Genomic DNA, 27,798 nt, shown 5'->3' on the forward strand with positions numbered 1-27,798 from the left:
ATTTCTACTGATTTTAAAGTGGCCTGAATTTTTGACTGGCCTGTAGGCACGTGCCTACTTTGCCTAATGGTTAGCCTAATCCGGCACTGACTGTGACACAACACTAGAACAATGGGCAATTGCAAGACGTCAGCATTTCGCAGTTTGACAAAAAAATTGCAAACAACAACTAAGACATTAAAAAGTATGCGTTGACGCTATGCGCTAAAAAACCGCGAAAACTTTGCGGCTCAGCCTCAAGCGCAAACTATTATCCAAAAAAATGTGGCCGCAAGCGTTAGCGCAAACAAAAAGTCTACGCCGCAAGTATGCGGCGTAGAATTTGCGGCGCATACGTACATCTCTGCCAATAAGCTAGAAAATAACTAATGACCTCATAATGTTTTAGCTTCCATTTTCATCACAGTATGCAAAATAGGCTACCGCAGTCAGGTTTTTTGTTTATTTTTACAGTTTCTAGTAAATTTTAGTTTATTTTAAAATGCTCGTGTTTTTGATTTTTCTTTTTTTGTATTAGTTGTAAGGTTCAGTCGTCCCCGTATGCCTTCATCAACTGTCACACCTCTAGTTGCTTTAAGTATGTGGAGCCAACTGATTCAGTTTGGTGGCCATGTTCAAATTTACATTCATCAACGTATCCTTTAAATTTACATCGCATGCGCGTTTTAAACTTCTGTGGTTTTGTCGCCTTTAGCATAATCATAAACAGTTACCAGGATTAAGGCTTCTTTTTGATGACTTCAATACGCATGGTGAAGAAATTTGATAAAAGTGTGTTAATTAATTCTAATGCAATTTGATCATCCTTTGATATGTAGAAATAGTATCTTTTTTTCAAATAGGTTGTTGATGAGAAAATATCGCAATATTTCTTGCCTAAAACTGACACCAGCTCTTTGCAAAAATGCTACAGTATTTGGTATCAGGCATGGCGTAAGGAGAAAAGGTTTCACCCAAAAAATATGTCACCTTTTCTGACAGTTGTTGCTGTCTTTGCATTAATTTGCAAAGTCGGCAGCCGTGGCCGAGTGGTTAGCGTGTTGGGCTCGCAGTCGAGAGCCTGCATGTTCGACTCCAGCCACCCGCGCACTTGCTGTTGTTTCTCTGGGCAAGAAACTTAACGATAATTGCCTCTACCTAGTGATCGATTTCGAATAGCCTAATGAGTAGTACCAAATTTAAGTCATAAGTAGAGTAGACAACCGGAAACAGACATTGCCGTCGGCTGCAGCGTGGGTCAGGTGTATGTCGGAAGGCGTACACCGATGCATAGCGCTCAAGTCCGCTTTCCCGCAATGCAGGATAAAGATAATAAAACAAACAAACAAACAATTTGTGTATTGAATGTTCTGCCTTGTTGCCTTCAGATAATTTTTTTATTAATTGTATTATTTGACGTGGCAACTCTGCCTGCCGTCCAGAGTTACCAGTTAGTCGAGTTTTTTTTGGAGTCGCAGTTATTTCACTTGGTTTCATACTTTCATTCCATTTTTACGGAATTATTTTCAATTTAACTATATTTTGTGCTATTTTTTGGCTTGTTTAATCACTTGTGACAATTGGGTTGATTTTCAGTAGCACTTGGGATAGAAATAAAAAAAAGCATCTGGCAACTTTGCTTTGCGCATATGTGTTGTTTGAGTGTGGTTGAAAAGTGAAGAGTTTTTGAACTTGAAGACTGAAAGTCTCCCTCGCCGCTTTCGTCCTTGGTTTACCGCTGTGGTTGGGTTTGGTGGAAAGTTATTGGTCTGTCGTTAAAATGCAGTTACCAAGACTGGCATTGAAAAGCTTTTTGATTTTTTTTGTGGAGCATTCTTGTTTTGCTGCAGTTGTAAGTACTTTTGGGACTTTAGTTTAATTTTACATGAATTCTATCAACTTTTTACACTTGAAATAAATGTACGGCATAGTTTCACTTGCACCATAAAACCAAAGCTTAAAATAATTTTAAAAAAAGAAGGAATTAGTGATGCAGGGTATCATTAACTGGTTTAATGCAAACAAATAAAAGCAAGTTGGTGACTCTTACGGTAATCTCCAGTCAGCGGCAACTTTTGTGCCGGTCCACTGTTGTTGAGTTTGTAGTCCACCAAGTTGAATTCAGTTGTTCAGTTTGCCCAATGAACCACTTTTCCTTTCGTTATTTCGGCATTTTCCTTTTGTCGTCAATCGGGATGACTTTGTTCAACAGGGTGACTTTGTTCAGCTATTATTTTTATACATTTGTTCTCTCGATCTTTTCAGGGTACAAATTGAGGGTATGAATTGTTCAGGGTACAAATTAGGTTGCACCCACAGTACACAGACCATATTGGTATTGACAACATTTGGAACTGAATGCTTTCTAAGTGTTTCTTTGGGATGCAACCTAATTTGTATCCTGAACATTTCGTACCCTGAAAAACTCGACAAAAACAAATAAAAAAAGCCAAAATAGCACACGGATTGGAGTTTCCACTTAACCCTAACCTTAACTTTGAAATGTTTGTGGCAGGGTTGATCGGTTTAAACCGGGGCGGTTTAAACCGCCCGGTTAAAACCGGTTAAAACCTGGTTAAAACCTGGTTTAAAACCTGACCACCTATTGCTGGTCAAAACTCCTTTAGTGTATGAATCAAGTTGCTTTTCAATTGAATTAAAAATATTACCCTCCATGTTTAGTAATGATGTTCAACTATATTTTGTTTTGATCAACAATAACCTAAATGCTGGATTTGGAACAAAAAACATTCAATTTCTCTGTTTATTTTTGATGTTTCAATCAGTTGATTATTTTAATTATTGAAAAAATTCAAATTCTAAAAATAAATTTCTGATAAACCAAAAAATGCTTGGTAGAACGATTAACAATTTGCACAGCCAACTGAAGTACAAAAATTTATTTCAACAAATTTTTTTTTATGAAAAACATTTGCCATCAAATTTTATCCAGTTAAAATAAAACAATGCGAATGCATATTCTAAGATGCTTTAAAAATTAAAGACAGGATAGTTTATGATTCGTTCTTTGAAGCAAAGTACACGTCAAGCCAAGAAAGGATTATGGAAAAAGGAACAAGTTGTGATGCCTTATGCCTATCTACTTTATGTAGAACTGACAGGTCGGCATTGGCGGCCGTTAATGAAAGTTCAGGCGGCCATGGCCGCCAGCTATTTCAAGGCCTGCATATCAAAATGGTCTCAACTCACAACTGTTTAATATTTCCTAAATAGCCCATAGCCCAGGTAGCCGACCATTTACTACATAAAAATATTTTTCTGGTTTTTGACCGGTTTAAACCTAGTTTTGACCGGTTTAAACCAGGTTTAAACCGCTTAGGCTAGTGGTCAAAATCAGTTTTGACCACTTAGAGATCAACCCTGGTTTGTGGAAACTCCAATTAGCGACTTCGGCTTTGTTGCGAGCGACTTCGGCTTTGTGCTATTTTTTCTCTTGATCTTTTCAGGGTACAAACTGAGGGCACAAATTGTTCAGGTTACGAATTAGGTTGCACCCGTTTTTTTTGTAGCCTATGTCTTGTGTTTGTTGTATCACAAAACATGGACCTTGTTAGGTTTAACACAAAATACAACAAAAACAAAAGCCACCTGCACAAGTATCATACTGTTTTTATTTCATCTAGTTCAAGACTGAGTTAGAGTTGTTGAAATGATATACTCTAGGTTCCCTTTGATACCACCTTTTAAATTCAGGACTGTGTTTTGCACAAAAAACTTCTCAAGCTTGCACATCTGCAAATGCTAAGCATCAAAAGTGACTTTCTCAGACCGAAGTCAAAGATTTCCACAATTATTTAAAACCCCAATTTGTTCCTTACAGATTTGTTCCTTTGTTCCAGATTTGTTCAATTTGTTCCTTACAACACGACCAAGGTCACCTCAGTTGCATGAAAACTTGTTAAGAGATTTAGTTTTTGAGTGGACAAAGTCACCCTGCTAATGGGGTGACTTTGTTCACACACTAACCACAGGATGACACGTTTCCGTCAGTGGCTACAAAAATAAGCAATGTCTGATTGGATAGGTGAGACCACAAGTGTTGCGATAAAACAGATCTCAGATTTCTATTAGTTGCAGTTCAAAAATTATAAAACAAAAAGGGTTGTGTTTGAACAAAGTCACCCTGTTTAAACACATTACTTCCCAAATAAGCAAGTTAATTGACCTGTTCCAGTGTTTATATAGCTGTGAGGTAACATGTGTCACTTGTAGGCCTAGTCAACCGGGGCTACTTTGATCAATTTTCAGCGTTTTTGGATCATATCAGGGCCATAACCAAAGAGAATTTGATGGGTTAGTGTTTTATCATAACATTATGTATCCTGGCTATGGATGTATGCATAGTGATTTTCGAAATCACTATGTTACCTGTGTTTTTTTTTTAAATCAAAATTTGATCAAAGTAGCCCCGGGTTGGGGCTACTTTGATCATAGGCCCAAACCAAGTAAAATAACCATGTAGCCCATGGGGTTAAATAACTATGTAGCCCCTCAGAAATACAAAAAATTGGAATTTTTAAACAATAATTAATTACTACATAATAATCAAAGCCCGTAATCCGTCAGGATCACCATTAAGTCTATTATACTTTAGTATATACAATATACATGTATTGTATCATATACTATATTATAGTTGAATATTTTGTTCCTGTTCCGACCTCTCTTGCAGAACCCTCATGGGATCCACCACCACAAAAATATGATTTATATATCCATGAAGAGTCTATCCACGTACAAAAAAAAATTTCAGGCGATTTTGAGCAATGATCAAAGTAGCCCCGAGTGATCAAAGTTACCCCGGGTATCAAAGTAGCCCCGGTTGACGGTATGTATAATACTAATATGGTAAGAGGGGGACAACATTGACAGATATTCGAAATTTTCCTGAAAGCAAACCTTCGTTTATGATATGCTACTAAAATAAAATAGCCAATTAGCCATGAAAGAAAAAAGATTTTAAAACTAATTTCAGTTTGAAACCAAACTTTGTGGCTCTAACTTCTGCAAAAATCCAGATTTAAAAAATGGATCAATTTATTCAAATGCAGGCCTCAAAACAACTTTTTTTTTTCCGGCGGCCAAACGTGTCTGACTGAAGCAAGCTGTTCGGCGGCCAAGCACATGGCGGCCATCGGAACTTCGACATGCATCGACATGCAGTCTTCAAAATTAGCACATTTTTACTTCGGCAGAAACGTTGCCGAGGCCAAACAACAAAAGTTGAAATTGCCTTGGCAATTGCTGTGAACGTTTATTACGAAACAATTGTACCAAAACATCACGATCGCATTGTTTGATTTGTTGTGATGTAATAATACCAAAAGTAGCGATAAAGCGAGCAACAAGATGCGCACGTCGCACGCTGTTACAGTAATTCACGTTAAATAACTCACGGGGGGAAAAGTAAGTTAATTTTGGGTTGATTCAACGTTCGAGTCAGCACAAATCGATTTAAATTTCCGGCAGGTTATATTGCGTAACAACAATGCCCAATAAGAAATTTATGTTTGTTTTACATTAATTTGACATCTATCAACGTTGAATTATCATAAAATAACGTTAATTGCTCAACCAGGTACCGGTAACAAATTAATAGCTCCCTGCGAGAAGATTGCCTCGATTTACGCATACACTAACATAATTCCGGCACAATTGGGATACTGCGAGCAACACAAAGTCTGTTTGATGAAGAACTAGCTTTCAGAATCGGAATCATCAGATGCTGTATCGGAGCACGAGGTTGTCACACCATCACTGGAATCAGACACATCAAGAGGCTCATCGCTTGGCTGTAAAATGTTTTCGTCGTTCGCAATGAAGCGTCCACGTTTTGCGTCTTTCGGGCTTTGATACCAATCCACACGCCTCTTTCTTTTTTGTAGAGCTCCATCAGGGTGTTGACTAAGGAACAAATCTATGGCTGTGCCATAACGACTGGAGGAATGACTAACCCTAACCTTACAAGCGCTCGTGTGGCTTCGGCATTTTTATTGCCGACGCTAATGCGCCATTCATGCATTGCCGTCGCTAATTTCGAAGACTGAGTATATCGCATCAATAAAGTGTATTACTGTATTGTGATGTCACTTGCATCCTACTTATGTCAGACATCAGCTGCTTGACCAATCAATAATGCTAACAATTCAAGCATAGACAGTGTGTATTGTGATTTATCCGGTGCTTTGACTGCTTTCTAATCCTTTGTGATTATAAGTGGCAAAGTACTTTATTCACAAAGCCGCTTGCGTAAAATTTTCTCGGAACTTCATGGCGGACAAATGCGGCCGACGGAAGGGCGAGACCTGGCGGACAAAATGTCGGTTTTTGTAGGTGAATCGCGGCCATGGCCGCCTTCAGTTTCGAGGCCTGCAAATGTATAGTGTATATAACTCAGGTAAAAAGACAACTGGAGCACAAAATACATAAATAGCGACCAAAATAAAGTAAAAATTTGGATTTTTTTTGGATCTCGAAATTTACATTGTTTATTTCCCTAAAAATATTTGGTCATTTGAATTCTGGTGTATAACCCTCTTTTTTTCTGGATCCGCTATTGTATACAAACCAGCACTTTGACTTTCAATGTCAAAACTAATTTGTACAAGCAACTTTTAAATAAATTTATTTCCAGCACACACTAAAATATTTAAGTAGATTGCACTTATACTGAATATTTGACATCTCTGATATTTGAGCATACTTTTGCATTAATTTGTTTTTTTGAATTTCTTAGCGCACTTCTTCTGAAATTATCGTGCTTACAATACTCTGGTTACCGGTCTGCAAAAAAAATTATATTTTTATCGGTCTGGCGGTGTTAAAAGGTTAAGAACCACTACATTAAGTTAACCACTCTGAAACATTTTACATCTTTCTTCAACAAAAACTAGGGTCAACTTTAAAACTATATGATATATGTGTTACATTAAACAACGCAAAAAAAACTTAAAATATCTTGGTGCATTTTTTAGTCATAAACTAAAGGTAGAATTAGCCACTACAGAAACAAATTGTTCTATCATTAGTTTAATATGGCATATGTTGGGGCTTAAGCACATGGAAACTGTTTAATGAAATTTCATCAGTGTAAAATTGAACCATTACACACAACCTTTCACAAAAGAAAACTTTTCATCACTGTACCACAGGGTTGTCGGTATTTTACCCGACCCAAAAAAACCCACTTAAAAAAACCCAAAAAAAAAACCATAAAAAAACCCAAAGCATCATATTTGTCCAATTTTTATTAGAAAACTGAAAAAATGAGCAAAGACTCTGCAAGGCACTTGAAACAAAATTCAAATTAGAACTTGAGGATGTGATTGTGAAGTAAATTTCCAAGAACAAAGTGAAAACGCAGTGGATATTTCTGTACAGTACACAAAAATCAAGTAATGCCACTTTACTATACGGTACACTAAAACTCATTTATGCAAGAAGGCCTCATAGCTAAACAGCCCTAGTGCATTATTTTATTGAGTTATGCCAGCATGTACTGTGAGTGAGCACTTCATTGGTAAAAAGCAGTTTTGAGGTGAAATAAGCATGAATCTACCTTTTTTGCACGTTTTTTTTAAAAAAAAACCCGGGTTTTTCTCAACCCTGCTGTACCAAGATTTCAACAGACTTCTTTCCAGTTCTTTGTATCAATTGTACATCTACAAATGAAAAAATAATAATGCAATCACCCAGAATCAGACTTGACTGAGCAGCGTTTGAGTAATGGTTTTAACATTGAATGATGACCTGAGCGTTTGATTTATGCTGTAACATTTCTTTTTATAAATTATGTCAAAAGTTCAGTCGTTATGTGATTCCTATTAACAGAGTCACCAGGTTCCAAGTGACGTGGCTGTTCCGCTGGAAAGGTTGGTTGAAGAAGCCGAAGACTTGTACGATAATGAAAATTGGCATGGTGCAATTAATCTATTTCAAAAAGCAATTATAAACCACAAAATGCAACAGCATATCCAGACAGCATGCCATGTAAGTGATATAACATTGTGATAATAATCCTTGTGTATTTTCCTTTGGATAGTTTAGCTAACCTTTTTGTATTTCTATATACATTTATATTTTATGCCAAAAATCGTAAACATATCTTTGAACTGTTATGACGTGTAATGGTCTAGTAGTTTTTCTATGATTGGAAGGATTATGAACTTCTTAGTATGTCCAGCTATTCAAGAATGAGTATTTTTAATGAATAATTCACTGGTAAAGAAACTATTATTGAAATTTCTTCATAATCTAATCGTAAATATGCTTACATTTTTTCCAAGGCAAAATGTAAAAACAACCACATAGCATCAGAACTTAATATGGACTTTTCGAAGCATGATGATCTCCATTACTTTGGTGATTTAATAGCTCAAGCAAGTTGTATGAAGCTTTGCAAAGAAGAGCACCCTTATCATGCTGTTGACTTAGGTTTTCCCGGTCAGGTATTTACATCAAAAGCTTGGTTTGTATAACTTTAAAAATGTTGTAATAGTCCAGTTTTAATTCAGTGACTTCCCCGTTACCAAGAGTTGCTGGATCCATCTCCAGGTACTGCAATCATCTTTCCACCTTACCTCCACATCGATTTGTCTAAAGCATCTTGCCCAGCCGACCTTGCTTCTTTCCTCCCCAACTTGCCTTTTGCGCAGGGTCTTTCTTGCTTTTTACGACCATGCACTAGCAACGGCAGTGCTCTTCTCAAAACATGCCCATTGTCCATACCACTTCACTCACCCCATTTGCTTTCATCCTTATCAACAAGCTCATTCATCCAATGGCTTCTTTTCATTTCATTCTTATTCAAAGATTGCTCTTTTATGCTTTTTTATGTTTGTTATCACTGCATGTTAAGATTGACTATATTTATTTAGTGGTGTGAAATATTTAATAAAATAAAAAACAACGTTCAAACACACTACAGTATGTTCAATGATGTGGTAAAGAGTAAGTTTATCACCTTTGTAGAAATTTAACTCTGTGATAAATTCCTGACTTTTAAACGATGAACGCATTTATTTTTCAGGATATATTGGACGAATTTGACAGCAAGAAGCCTTATAACTACCTACAATATGCTTATTTCAAAACCGACTCTTTAAAGAAAGCTTGCCAAGTGAGCTATCATGCATGTGTTTATCTATTGCTCAAGAGTAGATTTTAAAAGTATTCATAAGTAAGATACCTTAATGTATTTTTTTGTTTTTTTACTCTTAATTATTTTGTCATTTGCAGTGCTAGTTTCCACATAAATAGTGCCGTAGAATGTAGATACATCTAGTTACTTATTTGCTCACTTAAGAGTAATTACAAAAGCTCTATGTTTGGTGTGATATTATTTTGTTATTTAGCAGCTCCGTGCTTCATTTTTGTTTCCCAGGCAGCACAGACATATTTTTCTGCCAATCTCAACGATGGACAAGCCAAAGACAATCTTGAATTTTACAAGTCCATTGATGGCATCAATCAAACTTACTTTAAAAATCTTGAAGAACCTACATTCGCTGTAAGTGGATAAAATGTGAGGTGAATCAAGAAGTCAGTTTCTTTGTTATTTTCATGATATTGGTCAAACACAGACGTAGCTACATGGGTTTCACTCGACATAAAATGATAAAAAAAACATTAAAATTTCAGTATTGTCATAATTGGTATAAAATTTTTGCAAAGCACAAATTACTGTGCCATTATTTTCCACTGTTTAACATCAACTTTAGTTTAAATCCTTACTTTCTGTTTTATTCTGAATGCCTTTGTGTTTATTGTTATTGTTGACATGAAGTTTTTCTGAATAGGAAATGTCGTATAATGTTCGACCAACTAATGTAACGTAAAAAAATTTCAATCATATTACATTTAATTTCTTATAACAATGCTACAATAAGATTAACCTTGTGAAAAGAATAGAGTGTTTTAAGATGTATTATTATCAGCTGATTTCTGTTTTTAGGGCACATTTTTTGAAGGTGTAGCAGCTTATGAAGCCGGAAAGCACGAGGATGCAGTCACTAAACTTGAACGTAGCTTATTACAATATTTTCCAACTTTCGATGACTGCCAATCTCTATGCTTCAAACCGGTTGCACATGAATATTTTCACAGGTTCCACAGAGCCATGGCAGGTATGTCAAAAACCGCTAAAGTCAAGCAACTACGCATCGTTTGTTTACATCATTTCAACGTTGACAACAATCTTGTTTGCTGAGATTGTACTGTATCTCAACACCTGGAGTTACTTTCACGTTAGAAATTAATTGTTATGTTAGAAATAGAGATGTCAACCGCTTTTTGCATTTTTTTTTTTTGTAAAAAGCATTCTTTGTTGTTGTTGTTTTTTTTTTTAAATGAATCGCAGAAATACAGATATAAAAATATGCTTTTTGTGAGCAATCTGTGAGAAACGCAACCGAAAATAAGTTTTGAACTTTTGCTGTTCTGAAATAATCTGCAGTTGGAAACATTTTTTTTTACTCAATAAGGCATATTTTTCGAAAATCTGTCCTCGTCCTGTTGTTTGTATTTTGTTGTCAATGTCAAATGTCTTTGCAGAGCAATATCTTTCGGTGATCAAGTGTTCTGAGAAATGTGAGGATACAATAAGTCCGGTTTGGTTCAACGAGAAAATGAAGGATTTTGTGGCTCAGTGCTTTTCTTATTTACAGTTTTCTTACCATGTTTGTAAGTACAGTGCAAATACTTTACTTAGGTTTTGTCAGTGACGATAGATTTTTATGGTTTCTGTCTTCGAAGATAGAGTCATCAAACTTTTTTTCACAACGCATAGTAAAACTGAAATATTTACGAACGCTAGTTATTCTGTTCAATACTTGCAAGTCAAAACGAAAGCTGGCGTTCAGTGACCGCTTATCTAAGACAAAGTCATTTTGTACTATAATGGTAATTTGCGATATAACACGTTGTTAGCATCTAAATTCTGTGGCTTCATTTGTACAAGGCCTCTACAGGTACGCGAAGCTGCCAGGATTAACTTATCAGAGGCTTTGCCAGTCCGAGGATAAGGATTCAAACCAAACCAATCAGTCTAGCCTCGACAAAGTTCCTTTTAAATTTGAATAAGACATTTTCTTGAAGCCAACCACGTCACTTTTCAAATTGTGTGATTGGTGGTTCCGCCTTTGCTCTAAGGTTCACATCTTCATGTTGTTGTTCTATTGTAGTGGGAAATTGGGGTATGGCTGTCTCATCGGCCGAGTCTGTGCTACTACTTAAACCCGAAGATAAAACTGCCCAAAAGAACATGGAATTTTACCAATCCCAGGTCGGACTCCATGGTTTATCTCTTGAGCTTCACTTCACCCCTCGTGCTGACGCTGTGAGCCACCACACACGTCTTGAATCACTGCACCGACTGCGAGAAATTGGAGAGTCAAACTTTGAAAGTTTTGATGAGGTAAGCAAACCTAGTATAATTTTTGCCAGCAAAATTAACGTTTGATCTAAAGAGTGTGATATATCCCAGACAGCAAAATCCGTCATTTTTACATTGATTTAACGTCTGCAGGCGTTTATTTTTCTGTTTGGAATGACGTTTCTTCCAACACATCATATTTTTGATGCTCGATAAGTCGCTGTTAAGGTTCCTGGAGTCGTTTGTGTGTGGGTGGAGATGTCACCCGGAATTATTATTCATGTTCACAACCCACCTTGGCTTTTGGATAACATCCAAGCTAAACCATGTGCCATACGGCTTTCAATGCTTGGCATGTGTGTCGTGCTTACAGAACAAGCTTAGTTTAACAATTAGAAGGCAACATATTTCTCAGCTGCCGTTAACGTTGGTTTGACTAGACACAACATTGAGCGCTGTTCATAGAAATCTTGATTTTCCTTCCATGTTTTATATTTAAATTTCCAACATCTGTGACAATGTCAAGGGGCGACAACTTCTCTTATCAGTATTTCAGCTTAAGATCAAACTTATTTTTAGGATGAAGTTGACGAAGAAAAAGAATCAAGAAACGAATTTTTAGTTTCATTATTGTCAGAGCGTATTAGCGAACAGCTGAATCAAAGAATTCGTGGCGAATTTGAAGATTAATTAAATTTTTACTATAACTCGAAGTACACAGATTCGTCTACCCTTACAACCGTCACTTCATTGTCTGATATAATCGAATCTTTGTATCGAGTTAAGGCATCTTCTGAATTTAATAGAATTTGTAGCCTGTATTTTTATGGTGCCCTTGAGCTCATAACTTTTTATTTGTTGTCTTGCTTGCTAAGGTTTGTTGGTGCAAGAACATTTTTTTACTCTATGTGCAGTATAGATTACTACATGCAGTATTATCCAAAAGCTTTCCATATGTTTTACAGTGCTCATGTTTTTTTAACTTGTAAATCGATCCTTGTCTACAAACATGTTAGTTATTTTTAAGCGTTACTTCTCTATATAAAGAATTCGGCTTAGACGTTTGGGAAGCAGTCCATGTTACCACGTATTTTGATTTTGCAACTTCATGTCTCGAAAATATCTACTTCAGTGTTTCTCTACTTGCGTTTGTTCGTGAAATCCCTATGAACACTATCGCTGTGTTGGCGCTATTCTGCGGCGGCAACCTTTTGCTTGTAATTGAGAAAAAATAGAAAATGTAAGATCGCATCTAATTCGACCTGCTGTAAGTCAACCTCGTGTATAATGTGAATCACAAACTCGTTGAGTTATTTGTTCACCTTGTCCCAAAAACATCCATGAAGTACTTTTGTAATTTTGAAACGCGCCTTTTTATCCCGGTCAATCATTCTTTTAACCAGTATTTCCAATCGGTAACTGGGGGAAAGTATGGAAAAATGGGATACTTAAGCCTAAACAGTCATAAAATTCTAGAGACTTAAGAAAAACAAACAATTTTTTTTAGCAGAAAGGTCAGGCATCATGCCACACAAATCAAACAAAAAAAATATCAAAAATAATAATGCTCATTTAAGTATCAAATAAATTCCAGAGGTGCCTTGTTTCCCATTTTGCTGCCCCATGGCTGGGGCAAAATGGGATGAGAGAAGTGAATCAGAAATTTGCACAGCAACAATGCATTGACAGTCTAGAAACAAGTTTATCGTTGATGATTAAATAATAAACATGCAAAATAGCAGAAATAACATTTGAACCACAATTATGATCAGTTTTGTTCGTTTTCGATCGTCATTTCCATTCTTATTCAATGCATAAATCACAAGTGTAAACAATAAGACTATTGTCATCCTGAAATCCTGCACAAGAACAATGTGCCCATTGCTCACAAGATTAACAACAAATCCACCCTTCATCAGATGTCGAATAGAGATCATTACAAAAAAAGCAAGCAGTGTCTGTGACAATGTTTAGTTTAGGCTTCTGATTTTTTTTCTTTGTGAACTTCAATACTTTTTTTGCCGTTTTTTTGGCAACAACTGCATTGATGGCATGGAATTTTCTTTAAGCTCTTTCATGTAAGGCGAGCTTGTCAAAATGGCAGTCTTTCCTCTTTTTCGCTTGCTTCTGGTGATGTTTGTGGCTTTAGGGTAAGGCAATATATGATGAATGGGCAAAATTTCAAAGGAAATGTTATTGTTTCCATCTTTTCCTGATTGGTTGATGAGCTGCTGGATAGAAGGTCAGGGTCTTGATAGTCATGAGATGGACCAGGAACATCATCAGAATTTTTCTGGATAATATCAGTAGATGGCCCAGGAACATCATCAGCAGCATCTTCCTTTCTGATACTACCAGGCCTGTTTCTTTGCACAACCAGAGAACTATCTAAGCGATTGCTACCATGCAACTCCGACAGGTCAATCGTAGAAGCAGAAACAAAATCTACTTCAGTGAAAACAAATGGATCAACCGGCCAAATACCGGTGTAACGGTCCAGGAGAGACCGCAGACCGAAAGTTACCAAGATTGCTAAATATAATTAATTGTTTTTTTTTTTATGAAAATAATTGAAATTTGTATTGCTCAAACAATAAACATAGACAATTTTAAGCATTGATTAATCTTAAATAAAAAGGTGTGCAATAGTTTAAGACCAACTACTCAATTAAGTGTAACATTTTTGTTTTTGTATCGCTTTCTGAAGCGCCGGGCAGCTCTGGTCATTTGTGATCTGACCTCACTTTTAGACTGCCACGGTGCAGCAGCACGGTAACTTTTGGACCGCAGTAACTCTTGGACCGTTATACCTGTTGTCCTAAATCCACTGATTGCGGTCTGCATAGTGGCTGCCTTGATGGATGCATTGCTTGCTAATTTAGCAATTTGAAAAGATGTCACCACACGGCCAGGGTGACTGCGAAGCCACTTTTGTATTTCAGCCAAGTAGAAAGTGCTTGGTGGCCTCATAAAGCTGACGTCCAAGGGCTGCAGCCTATGGGTGCAATGTGGTGAAAAACAAAGCATTATAACACCATTTTTCTTTGCCAAATCAATGACTTCCAGATTTTTTGTATGTGTTGCATGCCCATCCAACAGTAATAGCACCCTTTTTTGTAATGTGGCATTTCTATAAGTAATAAACCTTTCCATCCACCTGTAAAAATATCTGATTGTATCCAACCGCTGGAATGGCATTCTGCCCAGGCACCAGGAGCAACATCATCCATTAGTTCAGGCTTTAATCTTTTTCGTGGGAAAATAAACATGGGAGGCATATATCGGCCATCTGCACACATGCAAATTTCCATAGTCACAGTTTGTCCCCTTTCTGCAGGTGTTAGAGAACCTACTTGGAGCTTTCCTTTTGAAGCCATAACTTTAGCCAAAGTTTTGGGCACAGTAGTCATGCCAGTTTCATCACAATTGAAAATTTGTCTTGCTGTCAAGTTATTGTTATCAACAGTTTCTGTGAGCAATTTAAAAAAGCTGTCTACGGCCACTTTGTTAAACCCCAAGCTCTTGCAGCAGAAGTTGCTTCAGGCTTGCGTAAAGATAAAGTAGGGTGTCTTATCAAAAAATCCTCCAGCCATTTTTTATCTTTGCTGAAGTTATGATGCAATTGATTTTTTTCATCAGCCAATTGTCGTAGGTCTTTTGTTGTAATGCCAAACAGCAAACTTTCCAAATATTTAACATGTGCAACCATTTCTTCCTCTTGTTGTTTGTTAAAAATGGTTTTGAAATGACCCAACCCTGCAATTAAAAAAAAGATCACATAATCTACTGTAGCCTAATTAATAACACAATTTATGCTTAAGCTTAATTTTACCAAATTAAATTGAAAAGTACCATAATCACTTAAGACTTTGATAAGATAATCCATTTTTAAAACAAAATCACGCATCTCACCTTTTTTAGCAGACATATTCAAATACAAAATCTACTTCAGTGAAAACATATGGATCAACCGGCCAAATACCGGTGTAGGTCCAGGAGTGACCGCAGACCGAAAGTTACCAAGATTGCCAAATATAATTAATTGTTTTTTTTTATGAAAATAATTGAAATTTGTGTTGCTCAAAAAAAACATAGACAATTTTAAGCATTGATTAATTATAAATGAAAAGGATGCATTAGTTTAAGACTTCATTCGTTTTTACCACATTCGTTTTTACGAAATGCTGCCACTCTTCTTTCCAATGTGCTTTTTGACACACCAAATTGCTGTGCAGCTTTCTTGTATCCACATTCTTTATTCACAATGCACTCTATAGCGGCTTTCATTGTGCTTTCATCCCAATTTTGCCGCATTGTTTTTCGAATATAAGTTCTGACCATTTTACTTTTGTACCAAAAATATTAGCTAGGATATTCCTGAATGATTATACGCTATAATTTAAGATCTATTAATAAACAAATAGTTTAATTCTGCTATGCCCTGTAGCATATAGCTTCCAGAAGTAGGCTAACAAAAATGAAGAAACCCATTTCACATGTAGTTTCATGCAATGATGTAATTATCCCATTATGCCCCATTGCACTACACAAAAAAAACTGGCTGTAAAACACTTGCAGTGAAAGGAAATTCAAATAATTTCCTTCTTATGCTATCACTACTTCCTGAAGTATTATGAGAAAAAGCAACAACTGCAACAAATAATTATTTAGTATAAAAAAATCACCGGAACATTTGGCCTTTTTTTTAACGATTTACCTGTTTTTTAATTCTGCTGCACAAAACACCTCTGTACCCTAAAATTACAGAAATGAACTAAAAACTGATTCAATTCAAAGATGGCTACTTCCTACCAAAATTTCCGCTATGTGGCGTAAGTAGGTTTTTTAAAAAACGAGAACCTCGTTTTGCCCTACCACCTCATTTTGCCCTACTTTCCCCTACAAGTCGAAAGAAGGAGATACACTATAAAGATTTCGATGATTCTTATTCAATGCGTCACTGCAGAGAGATTTTCTTTTACGAAAGTGTTGTCAAGCATGCGGCCTTCGCACATCATTTCACTAATGGCTTGTGTTGTGCCACCATAGAAAGCTTTTACGATAACCCAGCGGTGACTGCACTACTGCTGTGTACCACATACGCGACGAGAAAGAGTTGATGTTCTTTTTACTACTTCATGTTTTGATGGTAACTAACATTACAGCAGTCCATCCGTGATTAACCGTCTCCGCCTTAAATTTTGTTGCATTTTGCATTATGATTTTACCCTTTTTGTCTGGTATCGTGCTGTATTAGTTACTGTGCTTTATGTTTTTGTATGCATGCTGCTACTATATAGCCTAGCCCGTCAATAAAGTGCTTTTGATATCTTGTCGAAATCTTAACGTTGATTAGAGATCTAACTTCGCGTAAGTTTTATTCTGTGCAGTCTTTTGCATTGAAGAAAGTGAAATTAAGAGTCAAGTCTTTAAACAGTTAACGTCGCAAGCAGCGTTTAAACTGATGTCTGAGAAGTAAAGACTTTGAGAGTTCTCAATTTATCCAAATTGGGTTAGTTGAAGGTGGGAAAGATTATACTTGCAAGGTTAGGTGTCAACGTATTGTTGGTATAAGACTACCGGTAGTTACAATTTCTAAGATTTGCATAGACGGAAACTTTTTTCAAAAAGTGGGTTATTATTCGAAAGCTCGCACGGCTCGTTTATTCGTAACGAGTAGGCTACGTTTCAAATTGTTCATGTCATTTTTCAAAAAACAAGTAAAGTGATTTGCGTTGGGTCATTTCAATTTCAGCCTTGTTTTCTCGAAATAAAGGTTACAAATCTGTAACTATTCCGCTAATCGCGTCTTCCTGCAACACGAGCAGGCTGCAAATGCAGTATTTTTTTCAAACTACCTTGTGGGGATTAATTATGTCAGATGGCCAGTTCATTCACATGGTGTCAGTAATAAAGAACCTAACACAAAATAAATCAGAAACATTTTTAATATGGACAAGGGAGAAATAGAATTTCAGAGTGTCCTCGCCCTCCAAGGCTCGCTACGGCCACAAAACGTTTCAATGTGAAAGTTAAAAATGTGTTCATACTAAGGCCTATCTGTTTACTACTTTCCAAAGCTATGCATTTTTTTTAACATTAGACCTACTGCAAGCGGAACCAATACTGTGCCTGCGTCAAGCTATGATTACCATCAACACGTTCATTGTTTGTGAGGTTTGAGCTTTTTAGCTTTTCGTTTGATCAATAATTTATTGAAGTTTTAACACATTAAATATGCATGTGATAACCAACCTCTGTGAGTTTTTCTCTGTTCATCTAGATAAGTGACAACAGAAATGACTAGGCATAACTAGGTCGTTTAAAAATTCGAGTTTGCTGAAAAGACCAAACCATTAGTTTGTTCTTCGTTTGCAAGAGAAGGCGTTCACTGTCGGAGAGAGCTCGGAGTATACTGTAAGTTATGACTTTAAAATATGCTACGGTATGTAGCCCTTTCAAAAATATTTTTTTGAAAGTAACGGCTTTATTTTACAGTTCATAAAACTCTGAAGAGTGTAGACTATTTTAAAAAAAGCGCTTTTTGAGTGACAGACAGTGAAGTCCGGGACGAGTCAACCAATTTTCTACTTTGGCCATCAGCTATTAGGTGAGATCTGAGACAATTTAATAACTCGAGCAGGGTCAGCTCTTTCAGGCAAACAGACTGTTTAGTTTTTAAAGAAAGAACTTTTATATTTGACTGTAACAGCGTAGCCTAATTTGAAAAAAACAAAAATTTTATAGCCTTTTCTTTGTACTTTTATTTGTTTTTATTTACTTTTACTTTTATTTACTTTTATTTACTTTTACTTATTCAGTTGGTTTTTCCCATTTTTGATACTTTTATTTGTTTTATTTTTTATTTTGTCTTTTTGTTTGTTTTATTCATTTAAATATATTTATTTGTTCTCCAATTTTAAACTTTTACGTCATATAATATAAGAGTATCGCTACTTTATACAAAGATAGTAGGGAATGGGAAAGTAATTTGATACAGAAGATAATTTGATACACCCCTCTTACAGAAATGCGCAAAAAATATTAGTCGAAAATACTGTCATCAAGTGGAAGTGAAAATTCTGTCTATGACAATATTTTTATGACAATATATGAAAATAATGCCTACAAAAATGACGCCATGCAGCTAACTCGTGCTTTGTGGCATAAAATTGAAAAAGTGTGTTTTTTTAGTTTTTTGTAAAGTTTTTAGCTCACGATTATTTTCGTCTGAAAAATTAAAGAAAAGTTTCGGAAAGATGAAACCAAACTCATTCAGCAGTTTGTTGATAAGGCTTCATGGGCATGTTAGTCTACGTTTTTTTTGCAACGTGCATCCAAGTAAAAAGATAAAGGGGGTCCCATACTTGATTCAAGTGTCGGGTATGAGAAGATAAGGTTCTCATTGTACTAAGCCTTCGGCACTAAGGAGAGTAGGGTGGCTAGTTCCTTTCTCTCGGCCGCCTTTACTTCAGCAACTACGCCCACCCAATTTATTACACCCTGGGTAGAGGTGAGCGGTGTTTTCAACCACCAGCTGAAGCCGGGAGTCGAACCAGGTTTGCATAATTGGAAAGCCAACGCCTTATCCGTTGCGCCATCCCACCGCTGACAACCAGAGAACTAGAGAACTTGCATATAGCATCCAAGTAGCCTACAGTATATAAAAAATCAGAATTTTATAAAAACAAAAAACTAAAAAGGTAAGTTGATACATATGCAGAAGGTAAATTGACACAGTATATTAAATTCCCTTCTGTGACTGCAATAAATGTTGTCATTGATCTAGTTGATTTAAATAAATTGTTCTTCTTGAATTTGACTTGCTACTGTGGGAAGCAGCTACTATAGAGGCTTTCGTAGCTACGTATTATATAGGCCTACACGCTACCTGCTTTCAAAAATAAAAAATAAATAAGAACAGCGTAAGGTCCGAACCTGGAATAAGAACTCTAGCCAATCATCCTTCCCATGTCCAACCTGTAGCAGAAGCTTCGCCGCACACATGGGCCTCAACAGTCATCTTTGCACCCAAGCACACCAACCACATAGAAAATTTTCATTTATTGCTTCGCTGTCGAAGGGGATTTCTGTAATAATTTTACTGTATCAAATGACCTTCGGTGGAAAGTAAATTAATACATTTGAGTGACGTTTTTAACATTTCAACTAAAAAAACTAACAAAAAAAGAAAAGTGAAATGTTTTTAAAAAGTGTGAAGGGATCAAACGTTCGTTTCAGCCTAGAATCAATAGTTTGTGTGACGTAATTTTCAGTGAACAGGCAAAAATGTTAAAAATGTATCAAATTACCTTCTCTTCCCCCAGACCACACGAACTTGTGAATATTCTTCTGTTTTTGACGTCGCTTGCAGCCAATATTTCAGCAACAAATAAACAACGACAACAATGGTTGATGAAGCTTTTAATTGCCATTAAGTTGTGAAGCATCATATGAAAGACGAGCCAGCATGATATTGAAGCGGCTTTATCGAAATCGACGTTTCAAAAGAATATTGATTTGGGTGGAAATGCTGGCCTCGTTTGTCAAACTGGCTGGGATTGTCTTGGTAGCCATTGAACTTCTGAAGCTACAGAAAGAATTCAACAACGCTGCAACTTATGTCGGTTAGTGATGTAATGAACCTAAATAGAATATAAATTAGAAAAATCTCTATTTTTTGTAATATGCTTCATCAATAATACATAAACTCATTATAATGATTATTGCAGTATAAATAGTTAAACTAGTCTCTCAAAAGAAATATGATTAAAACCTCCAATGAGGAATATCTGTAACGATACAAGACAAATTTAAAGAGCCACACCCAGTATCGTTGACAGGGGGGTAGGCCTACTTTTGGACCGGCCCGGGATGATTGTAGAAGCCCGTAACCTTTTCCATAGGGCCTGGTAACTTGAAGAAATTATCTCCTATTCTTTGCATGTAGTAAAATTTTCTGAGAAGTGTCTTAATTTGGGGCGCGAGAATATTTTTGATACCGGGCCTAAATTATCCTCCCAACGCCCCTGGTCTGGTCATACCACAATAATAGCCTACTTAAAAGTGCAACTATCCGGATCACTAGCGTTGTCTACGGTGATCACATTGGCTGGGTATTTTTAACATAGATTAGTCTCCACTTGACCTATTAAGCCCACGGCAATTATCCCTACTCCTTATTAAATCTAATTGGTCCGATACAGAATATTAGGCTACTCCAGTCTCCAGGAATTCATAAAATTACTCCGTGGTCGTGTAGATACGAACGACTACTTAGCCAACAGGTTAATATTGACATTTTTCTAATCGTTTAACTGAAACCAAGATAGAAACAACATTGTTTGACCAATCATTTGCTGGTTGCAACCTGGTCCGCTCAGCGATAACCGATTGCTCAGATGGATAAACACGCGGAGTTGTTAACAAAGAAAAGAGAAGACAGAGAAACTATGGTTTAGCTCTCGGAGTATGCGCTTGAGTAGCGTAGCCTACCTATTTTACGGACAAGTCTCCATTCAGCGTCACTTGTTAGATGGATTTATTCACAGCCACTCCCACGTAAAACGTCACTCTGTCAATCTCGGTGATCGGGCATACGTGGATGGTTCAAAGTTTTCAGATAAAAAAAAAATATGTAAAAATCTCAGAAAAACCTTCAAATAGGATTTTTCAGTCCGAGATAAAGATCTACACTATCAATCAATTCGTAACTTCGTACAGCGAATGCGAGTGCTCACAACAATTTAAGGAAGCTTTATCTGTCTTTACTTGTAGGAATATGCTTAATTGGATCAGGACTGCTGATAATGTATGGTCTGTTCGGTTACACCGCCTTTGCACACAAAGAATATTCCACTGCTCCACTGCTTGTGTGCAGCAGCTGTATTTACATACTGATTGGTGAGTGTCTTTTTAATCGAGTTAAGATTTATGGGCTACCTGGTGGTGATGACTTCAATGTTATAAAAAGTTTACAGAAATGTAAAAAAATCAACTTTTGTGTCTGTAGCACGAAAGAACTCAATCCGCTTTTGGGATTTTGCTACCACAAACGTAAGTGGTTTCTAACAGAACACAAGGGTCGACTTGCCTTCACTGAGCATCCCAACATCGGGAGATCCCACTTTCGCATGTAAGGCAACGTCGACCAACGGGTGACCCTCCCCGGCACCTTCACCTTCAAACGTCGTCATAACACGTTGCCATAGTTACCAAGATACAGGTGTGGGCTCTCTGTAGGCCTCATAGGCAATCTGAATCGGTGTACTCTTGCAAAGACCGATGTGGATGCGTCTGAATCATCTTCACACGGTGTCACACTTTTCTGCTCAATTATACACAAATCAGAAGTGGCACTTGTTTTCTCCTGCAAGTGTGTAGTTTAGAAACAGTGAATACACGGCGCACATACGACTAAAGACCTCGACCAACTTTGGCTTTTCAAATAAAGCCAAAATGTTTTTTTTATCTTGCATGAAATAATTAGAGACTGGCTGATTTTTCCAGAAAAACATAAACACATTTGATTTAAAGCAAAAAAGAGTTGATCAAGAAAAAAAAGGAAGATTAAGATGGTTTCTTAAAAGTAGTGGGGAGTATGCTAGATGGACGCGGTTAATCGAAAACGTCCTACAGTGCTTTGGTAAAACACTTAATGATATGTTTGAAGGTGGGCACGAAGATTGGTTGTGCTGCTTTTTTGTACACATAGTCTAAATCTTCAACCAACCAGGTGTGAGCCTTTTGATAGAAGTAGATTTACAGAGCACGGTAAGTCGATAACCCATAAAAGGTATAGGCCTGCCTGGTAGCCTATAGATTATGAATGTAAAAATTTAAATCGTTTCAATTTTGAATTTTCTTCTGGTAACTCGAAAAAAATCGGTTAAATGTCTATTTTTAAAGTGGATGCAATGCATGTGAGAGCAAAACTCCAAGAATTTACATCTACTTCTTGTGGTGCAACGTTGATAGAAGAATCTTATCAAGCAATGTACATTTTTGACTTTCTCTACTACCTAGATTTTCATTTTCAGGTTTTTCTCTTATTGTTGTTGTCCATGTTCTTCCAGTTACCAAGATGTTCGCTTTTCTTGGTCACTATTCTTCAGTAGCCAACAGTGATGATGTAAAAACATGTAAGTTGTTTCGATGGCTGTTGTTAAAAGTCAGCTTACTGCATGCAGTGTATGGGCAATGAGTTCTATTAATTTCAAAACAATATTGCAACTCACATTTTCATTTAATTTAAGCAAATTCTTGATTATTTCTGAACTCTTTGCAGTTTTTTAAAAATTTAAACAAATTTAAAAAAAGAGATACATAATTAAGTGCTATTTTCTTCTATGATTGAATTTTCTTGTAAATAAAAAGATATAGACTGTAAGGTTGGAGATCAAGATCTTATTGTGTTGCTCAAGTTATCTAACGACGAACAATTTTACATAATATGGAAAAATACTAAAAACTTTTGTCCTAAGATGGAAAATTCTAAAAAGCAAATACATAACGCTAATATGAAAACGGTGTCTTTCTTCGAGTGACTTGTTGTTGTTGTTATTGATATGTTTCATTATTTTTTTGTTTATTTTTTTGCATTGCATAATAAAATATAAAAAATTACTCGCAAAAGAAATGAAGTTACTCTTTTTAAAAAATAATTCAAGGTTTTTAGGTTGTCAATCTAAAAATTGCGTAGGGGAAGGTTTGGTTAGTTGAGCCGGGTAACGGTTGATCCATCCGGTTTTATCGCAACGTCGTGCATGATTAGTCAACCGTTTCATAACAAAAATATGGAAAAACTTGAAGTCCATCAGCACATGTAGTTTTAGGGATTTTCTACAAGCAGAAAAATTGTGAAGCAGTTAAATGTAAAATGGTAGGTAAAAGTAGTTTTGAGAAAAATAAGAAATGTGTTATTTTTTCCTACGATGTTTCATCGTTGTCTTAATGGAAATACTGGGATAGGTGAGGATAACTTACTCTTTGTTTTAGTAGTTCTCGTTGCTTGATTAGCCAGTTGGTTCTTGGCAATTTTTCATGAATTTTGAAAATGGCGGCGATGTTAACAGTTGAGCCACTTGCAATGTTCACGGTTGAGCCATGCCTTTATCATAAGAAATGTAGTTTATGAGCCGATGGTCCTTACGTATTGCCCTAATTTTGTTGTACCGTACTGTAATTGATGCGTAGAACTGGTGTCCTAGCCGGGGGCGGTCCACTGCCCCCCTTAAACTTCCATAAGAGTAGTTTTTTTTGTAATGCGCCAGTTTGAGGGTAATTTTTTTAGCACTACCCCCTTATATTTTTCTCGATAGCAACGCCACTGGTTGCTAATGTTCGTTTTCTTCACAAACCTCGCGAAATCGTTTCAGAAAGGTAAAAACACCTTCGTGCAAAGTTTCCTATTCAATGGTTCTCAGTGTTTTCAGAAATATAAATTTCTGTTCGTTCAGTGTTCACTGTTCTTTCATTTTAAGACACTAGACACAATACACCGTTTAAACTTTTTTTGATTGTTTATTTGCAAGATGTTCAAGAGAAGAGTTTATTGTGTTTGATGCAGATTGAGCTCTGTTTTGGGATATCTTATGGAAGTGAAATAATGGTGGATCAACCGTGAACAACGGGTGGCTCAACCGTGAAATTTAGGGTATCATTTGAGCCGGCTAAATTTCAATTTTAAAATGCCGATAAATGATATAAATCGGGGTCAGTCGCAAACACAAACATGTTCACAAGAACCGCATAAGACTGAAATTTATCATGATGGATTCGGATTTTTGGTAAAGTTTGTCGTTAAATTTTTATTGCAGAAAAATGGATTTCTGGCTCAACTAACTAGACCTTCCCCCTATACGATATCCCTTTCAAAGTAAATAGGCTCAAGTCTGAACATTCAAACTCGTCCCTTGATCCATAGCTTAAAGATTATCTTGGAAAAAGTTTAAAGACGTCTTCGAAAAGAAAAAGCAAATAAAATATTAATAACAAAACTTACGAGCTTTTTACTTATAGACTTATAATGGGGGTTTCTACTGGCTGTTTACATTGTTGTTCAGCTTAGTTTGGTTGTAAATCCAAGAAGCAATTTCTTTTCTTTTTTCAGACAGCCAGGAAATCATTGAACTGGAACATGACGTTTGGTTTCGCGTCACTTTATTTGGAAGCATGTTGATTGGGATGGGTGTAGTTGGAGCTACGGCCACCATTACAATTACTTATAGGTTGGTTTATAAAAAGGTTCATGAATCATTCAATGGTCAGGGATTGCAATGGTCTGGAAAACGGACACATTTGGAATTACGAACATTAACTGCTTTGTAATATTTTTAGGTTGCACTCCAAGAAACAACACAAAGAGATAAGAGAAAGGGAAATCAGACGAAAAGTTTCGGAGCACTTCCAAGCTAATCTAAAATGTGGAAGCGATACGTGGAAATTGGAGCAGCTTTCCCAGTAAAATCTACTTTATAATAATTTTAGTCAACCGACTGTAAACACTAATTATAAGGAAACAGCTTTCTCTACCTTAGTAGGCCAATGAAATCTGCGCTTGAGTGCACGAGTCATATTTTGCAAAAAAAATGGTTAAATAAGCAGTTTTACTGAATGTTAATCATTGCCGAGTGGTGAGAACCATAGTTCGACGTTCGACACCGCCGGTTTGACACCGTCCAAGAGCATGTGGTTGTGTCTTTGGCAAGACGCCTAAAGGCACCCCTTCGATTGCGGAGTGACGCCCCTTCGACTATAGCCCTTTATTTCTCTCATGAGTAGCCTATAAACAGAATCTGCTCTACAGATAAACGCCTACGGCCCTTCTATGGGCTATGGCCTGCTGAACTGAACTTATCGTTAAAATTAAGAAATGCTGCATTGAAATCAATTTGTTGACATTCTTAAATGTTTAAACAAGTAGCCTAATTTAAATTTCCATATATTCTTTGCTTTGCAGAAGGGGGCGAGTATACGACTACACTGCGTGGGGTAATAGAGGGAAAGATTTGTATAAAGAAAAGAATAAGACCACTGATGTAAAGTCAGATGAAGAACATTCAGCTAAAAGCAGTGTGCTGAGTCGAAATGGTCTCACCACCAACTTTGCCTTATCTTCTCCGTTTGAGAGCGCTTCAGCTTTGATCAAGGTTTTCAGACAGCAAACTTCGTTCGGTTTACTTGATTCAACGTCTGCAGACGTTGAATCAATGTAAAAATGACGGATTTTGCTGTATGGTTTAGTATGCATTAACTTTAGATTGTTTAAATTTTAAATTCCAATTAGATTAACAATGTATGATTTATAAAATGTATATTTTATGCAGAGGTGGAGATCTGCTACTTTAAAAGCAGCATACTCCGGCTACTTTGATAATCCATAAAAAAAAAAAAATTCTACTTTAAATGGGAAAGTAGCGAATGTTCGACTGAAACAAATGTATCTCCTCTCCACTATCTTGGGAAACTGCAGCCGCTACTCAAAAATTTGGCGCCGCTATTTCTACCAAAAAAGTAGTGCACAAGTAGCGGCGCTACAAAAGTAGCGCGCTACAGCCCACCTCTGATTTTATGTAGCCTGTGTGTTCAAACTTATTTCATTCAAGCCATGGTACATTACAATCAGCATGATATGGTAAATTTAGTGTGTTAGAGTTAGACAATTAAGTTTGAACTTTGTAATAGTTTTCTTAACATTTTGCTTGTTTTATTTGTTTTACTCTTGAGATTACATGCCATGAAATGTGTTCATGTCATGTGACCGTAAATATGCAGCTGAGAAAATTAACTTTTACATTCCGATTGGAGGTAAAACCACAGAGCAAGCTTCAAATGGACATCAACATTTTAAAACTTAATTATAAAGCATGAGCACAAACTTTTAAAGTTTCAGAAGCATAATCGACAGCAACAAATCCAATTAATTTTATGTTACAAGATTTCAGGATTTATTGTTGCGCAGAGTGCTAAAAAGTTTGCCGGCTCTCTATCGCCACACGTGGAAACAAAGCAAAGAGGACACCACGATCACATACAACTGGCTTACATTTCAGGCAAAGAATGCTTTCAGTTGTTGTTGATGAAGTTGTTAATGATCGATAAGTTGTTGTTGTTGTTGAAATTGTTGTTGATGATCCTTAAGTTCATCAATGTGTCCATCAACGACATAGGCTACATGCGCGTCGTATTAAGATAGTCTGAGATGAAAAATTTGAAATATTATCTTCAATTCCACATTCATGCGTGCCTGTAAATGCCTTTCTAAATTACAACTGCGTGCTTTTGATTGATGCCAAACCACTAAGAAATATTTATTTCAAAATTACCAAAAAGTAAAAGTAAGTCGACTGCATAAGCATATATTCCAGCAGACCTGTTTTCGGAATCATACCCCCATGCATTCATTACATCTGGTAGCATCAGACATTCCAATCAAAATCTTGAAAAGTTTTTATAAGCATATTCAAATTTATTGAGTCTCTCTTGATGTTAAAAATCAAACTTAAGCTCAGTTAACCTTAACTAATAGCCGAGTAAGACAACTGGCTTTGTGTCTTACTGAAAGCAGCAAGCTATCAAAAATGAAGAAATTATAAAAAGACACATCATTTTCAAATGGCAACCATGCGATTTTGTGAATGAGTTGTGTAGTTTTGAATAATCTGTTTTTTGTTGCTTTGATGTGCCGTTTTCTTGTTGACGGTAGCCTAACATCTGAATTAACCTATTTTCACACACTGTTCTGCATGCTTTCAGGAAACGGACGACGCATAAGCGATCTTACCGGCCACGATCATGAACCGACGAGTGATACCGAGACATCGGCGGAGCAAATAAGTTTTAGTCCCGATGAGTTGTTTCAATCTCCAGTGCCCCATTCTCAACCAAGAAAATTGTCAGCAACTTCTTTGTGAATTTTGCTTCTCGAATGGAACGAGAAAGGAGCTTTGAAATCGAGCAATGCTTGATTATTGCTTGGTCGTGCGCAATAAATGATTTGATTATGATGCTTTTTCATCTTGAAAGAATCACATAAAGTGGAAATGATAAAATGGAAGTTCAACGCAAAGCGTTCAACTGCAAAATGTAATAGCCTTCATCAAACTGATCTAGACAGCAACCTGGGCCTCGTTCGCCTAATTAAGTAGGCTGCGCCTGTAAGTCATTTAGATATAGCCTACAATACAAAGAATTTTACACCGTAATCGTAAAAAAATTTCTTTGAAAGTAACGCTTTTCATATTGCAACATTCGTGAACAAAAATAGTAAAAAATGCGCAAACGGATGTTGGTCTTTTGCTAAACTTTGCAAGCCTACAAAAGAAAAGGGGCAATCCACTTCAGTGTTCATCAAAAATTGATTTTAATTTTGCGATATGAAGTAGGCCAGGGGTGTGCAACGTACGGCCCGCGGGCCAAATGTGGCC

General features: G+C 36.5%; 2 protein-coding genes and 1 pseudogene across 2 annotated transcripts; 2 read left to right on the forward strand and 1 right to left on the reverse strand.

Moving 5' to 3' along the window:
• The first annotated feature begins 1,754 nt into the window (after positions 1 to 1,754).
• Positions 1,755 to 12,061, forward strand: LOC145786028 (cartilage-associated protein-like). Its single transcript, XM_082597719.1, has 9 exons — positions 1,755 to 1,831; positions 7,831 to 7,989; positions 8,286 to 8,447; positions 9,029 to 9,118; positions 9,383 to 9,508; positions 9,953 to 10,124; positions 10,552 to 10,680; positions 11,181 to 11,413; positions 11,951 to 12,061. The coding sequence occupies exons 1-9, from the start codon at positions 1,760 to 1,762 to the stop codon at positions 12,059 to 12,061; spliced, it is 1,254 nt and encodes a 417-aa protein (XP_082453845.1). The 5' UTR covers positions 1,755 to 1,759.
• A 1,402-nt stretch (positions 12,062 to 13,463) lies between these two features.
• Positions 13,464 to 14,670, reverse strand: LOC145786137 (uncharacterized; annotated as a pseudogene).
• A 5,127-nt stretch (positions 14,671 to 19,797) lies between these two features.
• Positions 19,798 to 27,352, forward strand: LOC145784029 (uncharacterized). Its single transcript, XM_082595788.1, has 8 exons — positions 19,798 to 19,998; positions 21,149 to 21,274; positions 22,411 to 22,512; positions 24,483 to 24,600; positions 24,710 to 24,832; positions 25,332 to 25,521; positions 26,334 to 26,424; positions 27,128 to 27,352. Exons 1-8 carry the CDS (start codon positions 19,842 to 19,844, stop codon positions 27,283 to 27,285), a joined length of 1,065 nt encoding a protein of 354 aa, XP_082451914.1. The 5' UTR covers positions 19,798 to 19,841; the 3' UTR covers positions 27,286 to 27,352.
• Positions 27,353 to 27,798: the final 446 nt, after the last annotated feature.

This window comes from Aplidium turbinatum, chromosome 1 (genome assembly GCF_918807975.1).
Source record: "Aplidium turbinatum chromosome 1, kaAplTurb1.1, whole genome shotgun sequence".
Taxonomy (NCBI): domain Eukaryota; kingdom Metazoa; phylum Chordata; class Ascidiacea; order Aplousobranchia; family Polyclinidae; genus Aplidium; species Aplidium turbinatum.

Bases quoted from the DNA above. Each gene is read 5' to 3' on its own strand.
- LOC145784029 (XM_082595788.1), top strand. From the start codon at position 19,842: ATGATATTGAAGCGGCTTTATCGAAATCGACGTTTCAAAAGAATATTG. The intron at 21,275-22,410 runs GTGAGTGTCTTT...TTTCATTTTCAG, and splicing joins CTGTATTTACATACTGATTG to GTTTTTCTCTTATTGTTGTT. The intron at 26,425-27,127 runs GCAAAGAATGCT...GCATGCTTTCAG, and splicing joins ACAACTGGCTTACATTTCAG to GAAACGGACGACGCATAAGC.
- LOC145786028 (XM_082597719.1), top strand. From the start codon at position 1,760: ATGCAGTTACCAAGACTGGCATTGAAAAGCTTTTTGATTTTTTTTGTG. The intron at 7,990-8,285 runs GTAAGTGATATA...ATTTTTTCCAAG, and splicing joins ATATCCAGACAGCATGCCAT to GCAAAATGTAAAAACAACCA. The intron at 9,119-9,382 runs GTGAGCTATCAT...TTTGTTTCCCAG, and splicing joins CTTTAAAGAAAGCTTGCCAA to GCAGCACAGACATATTTTTC.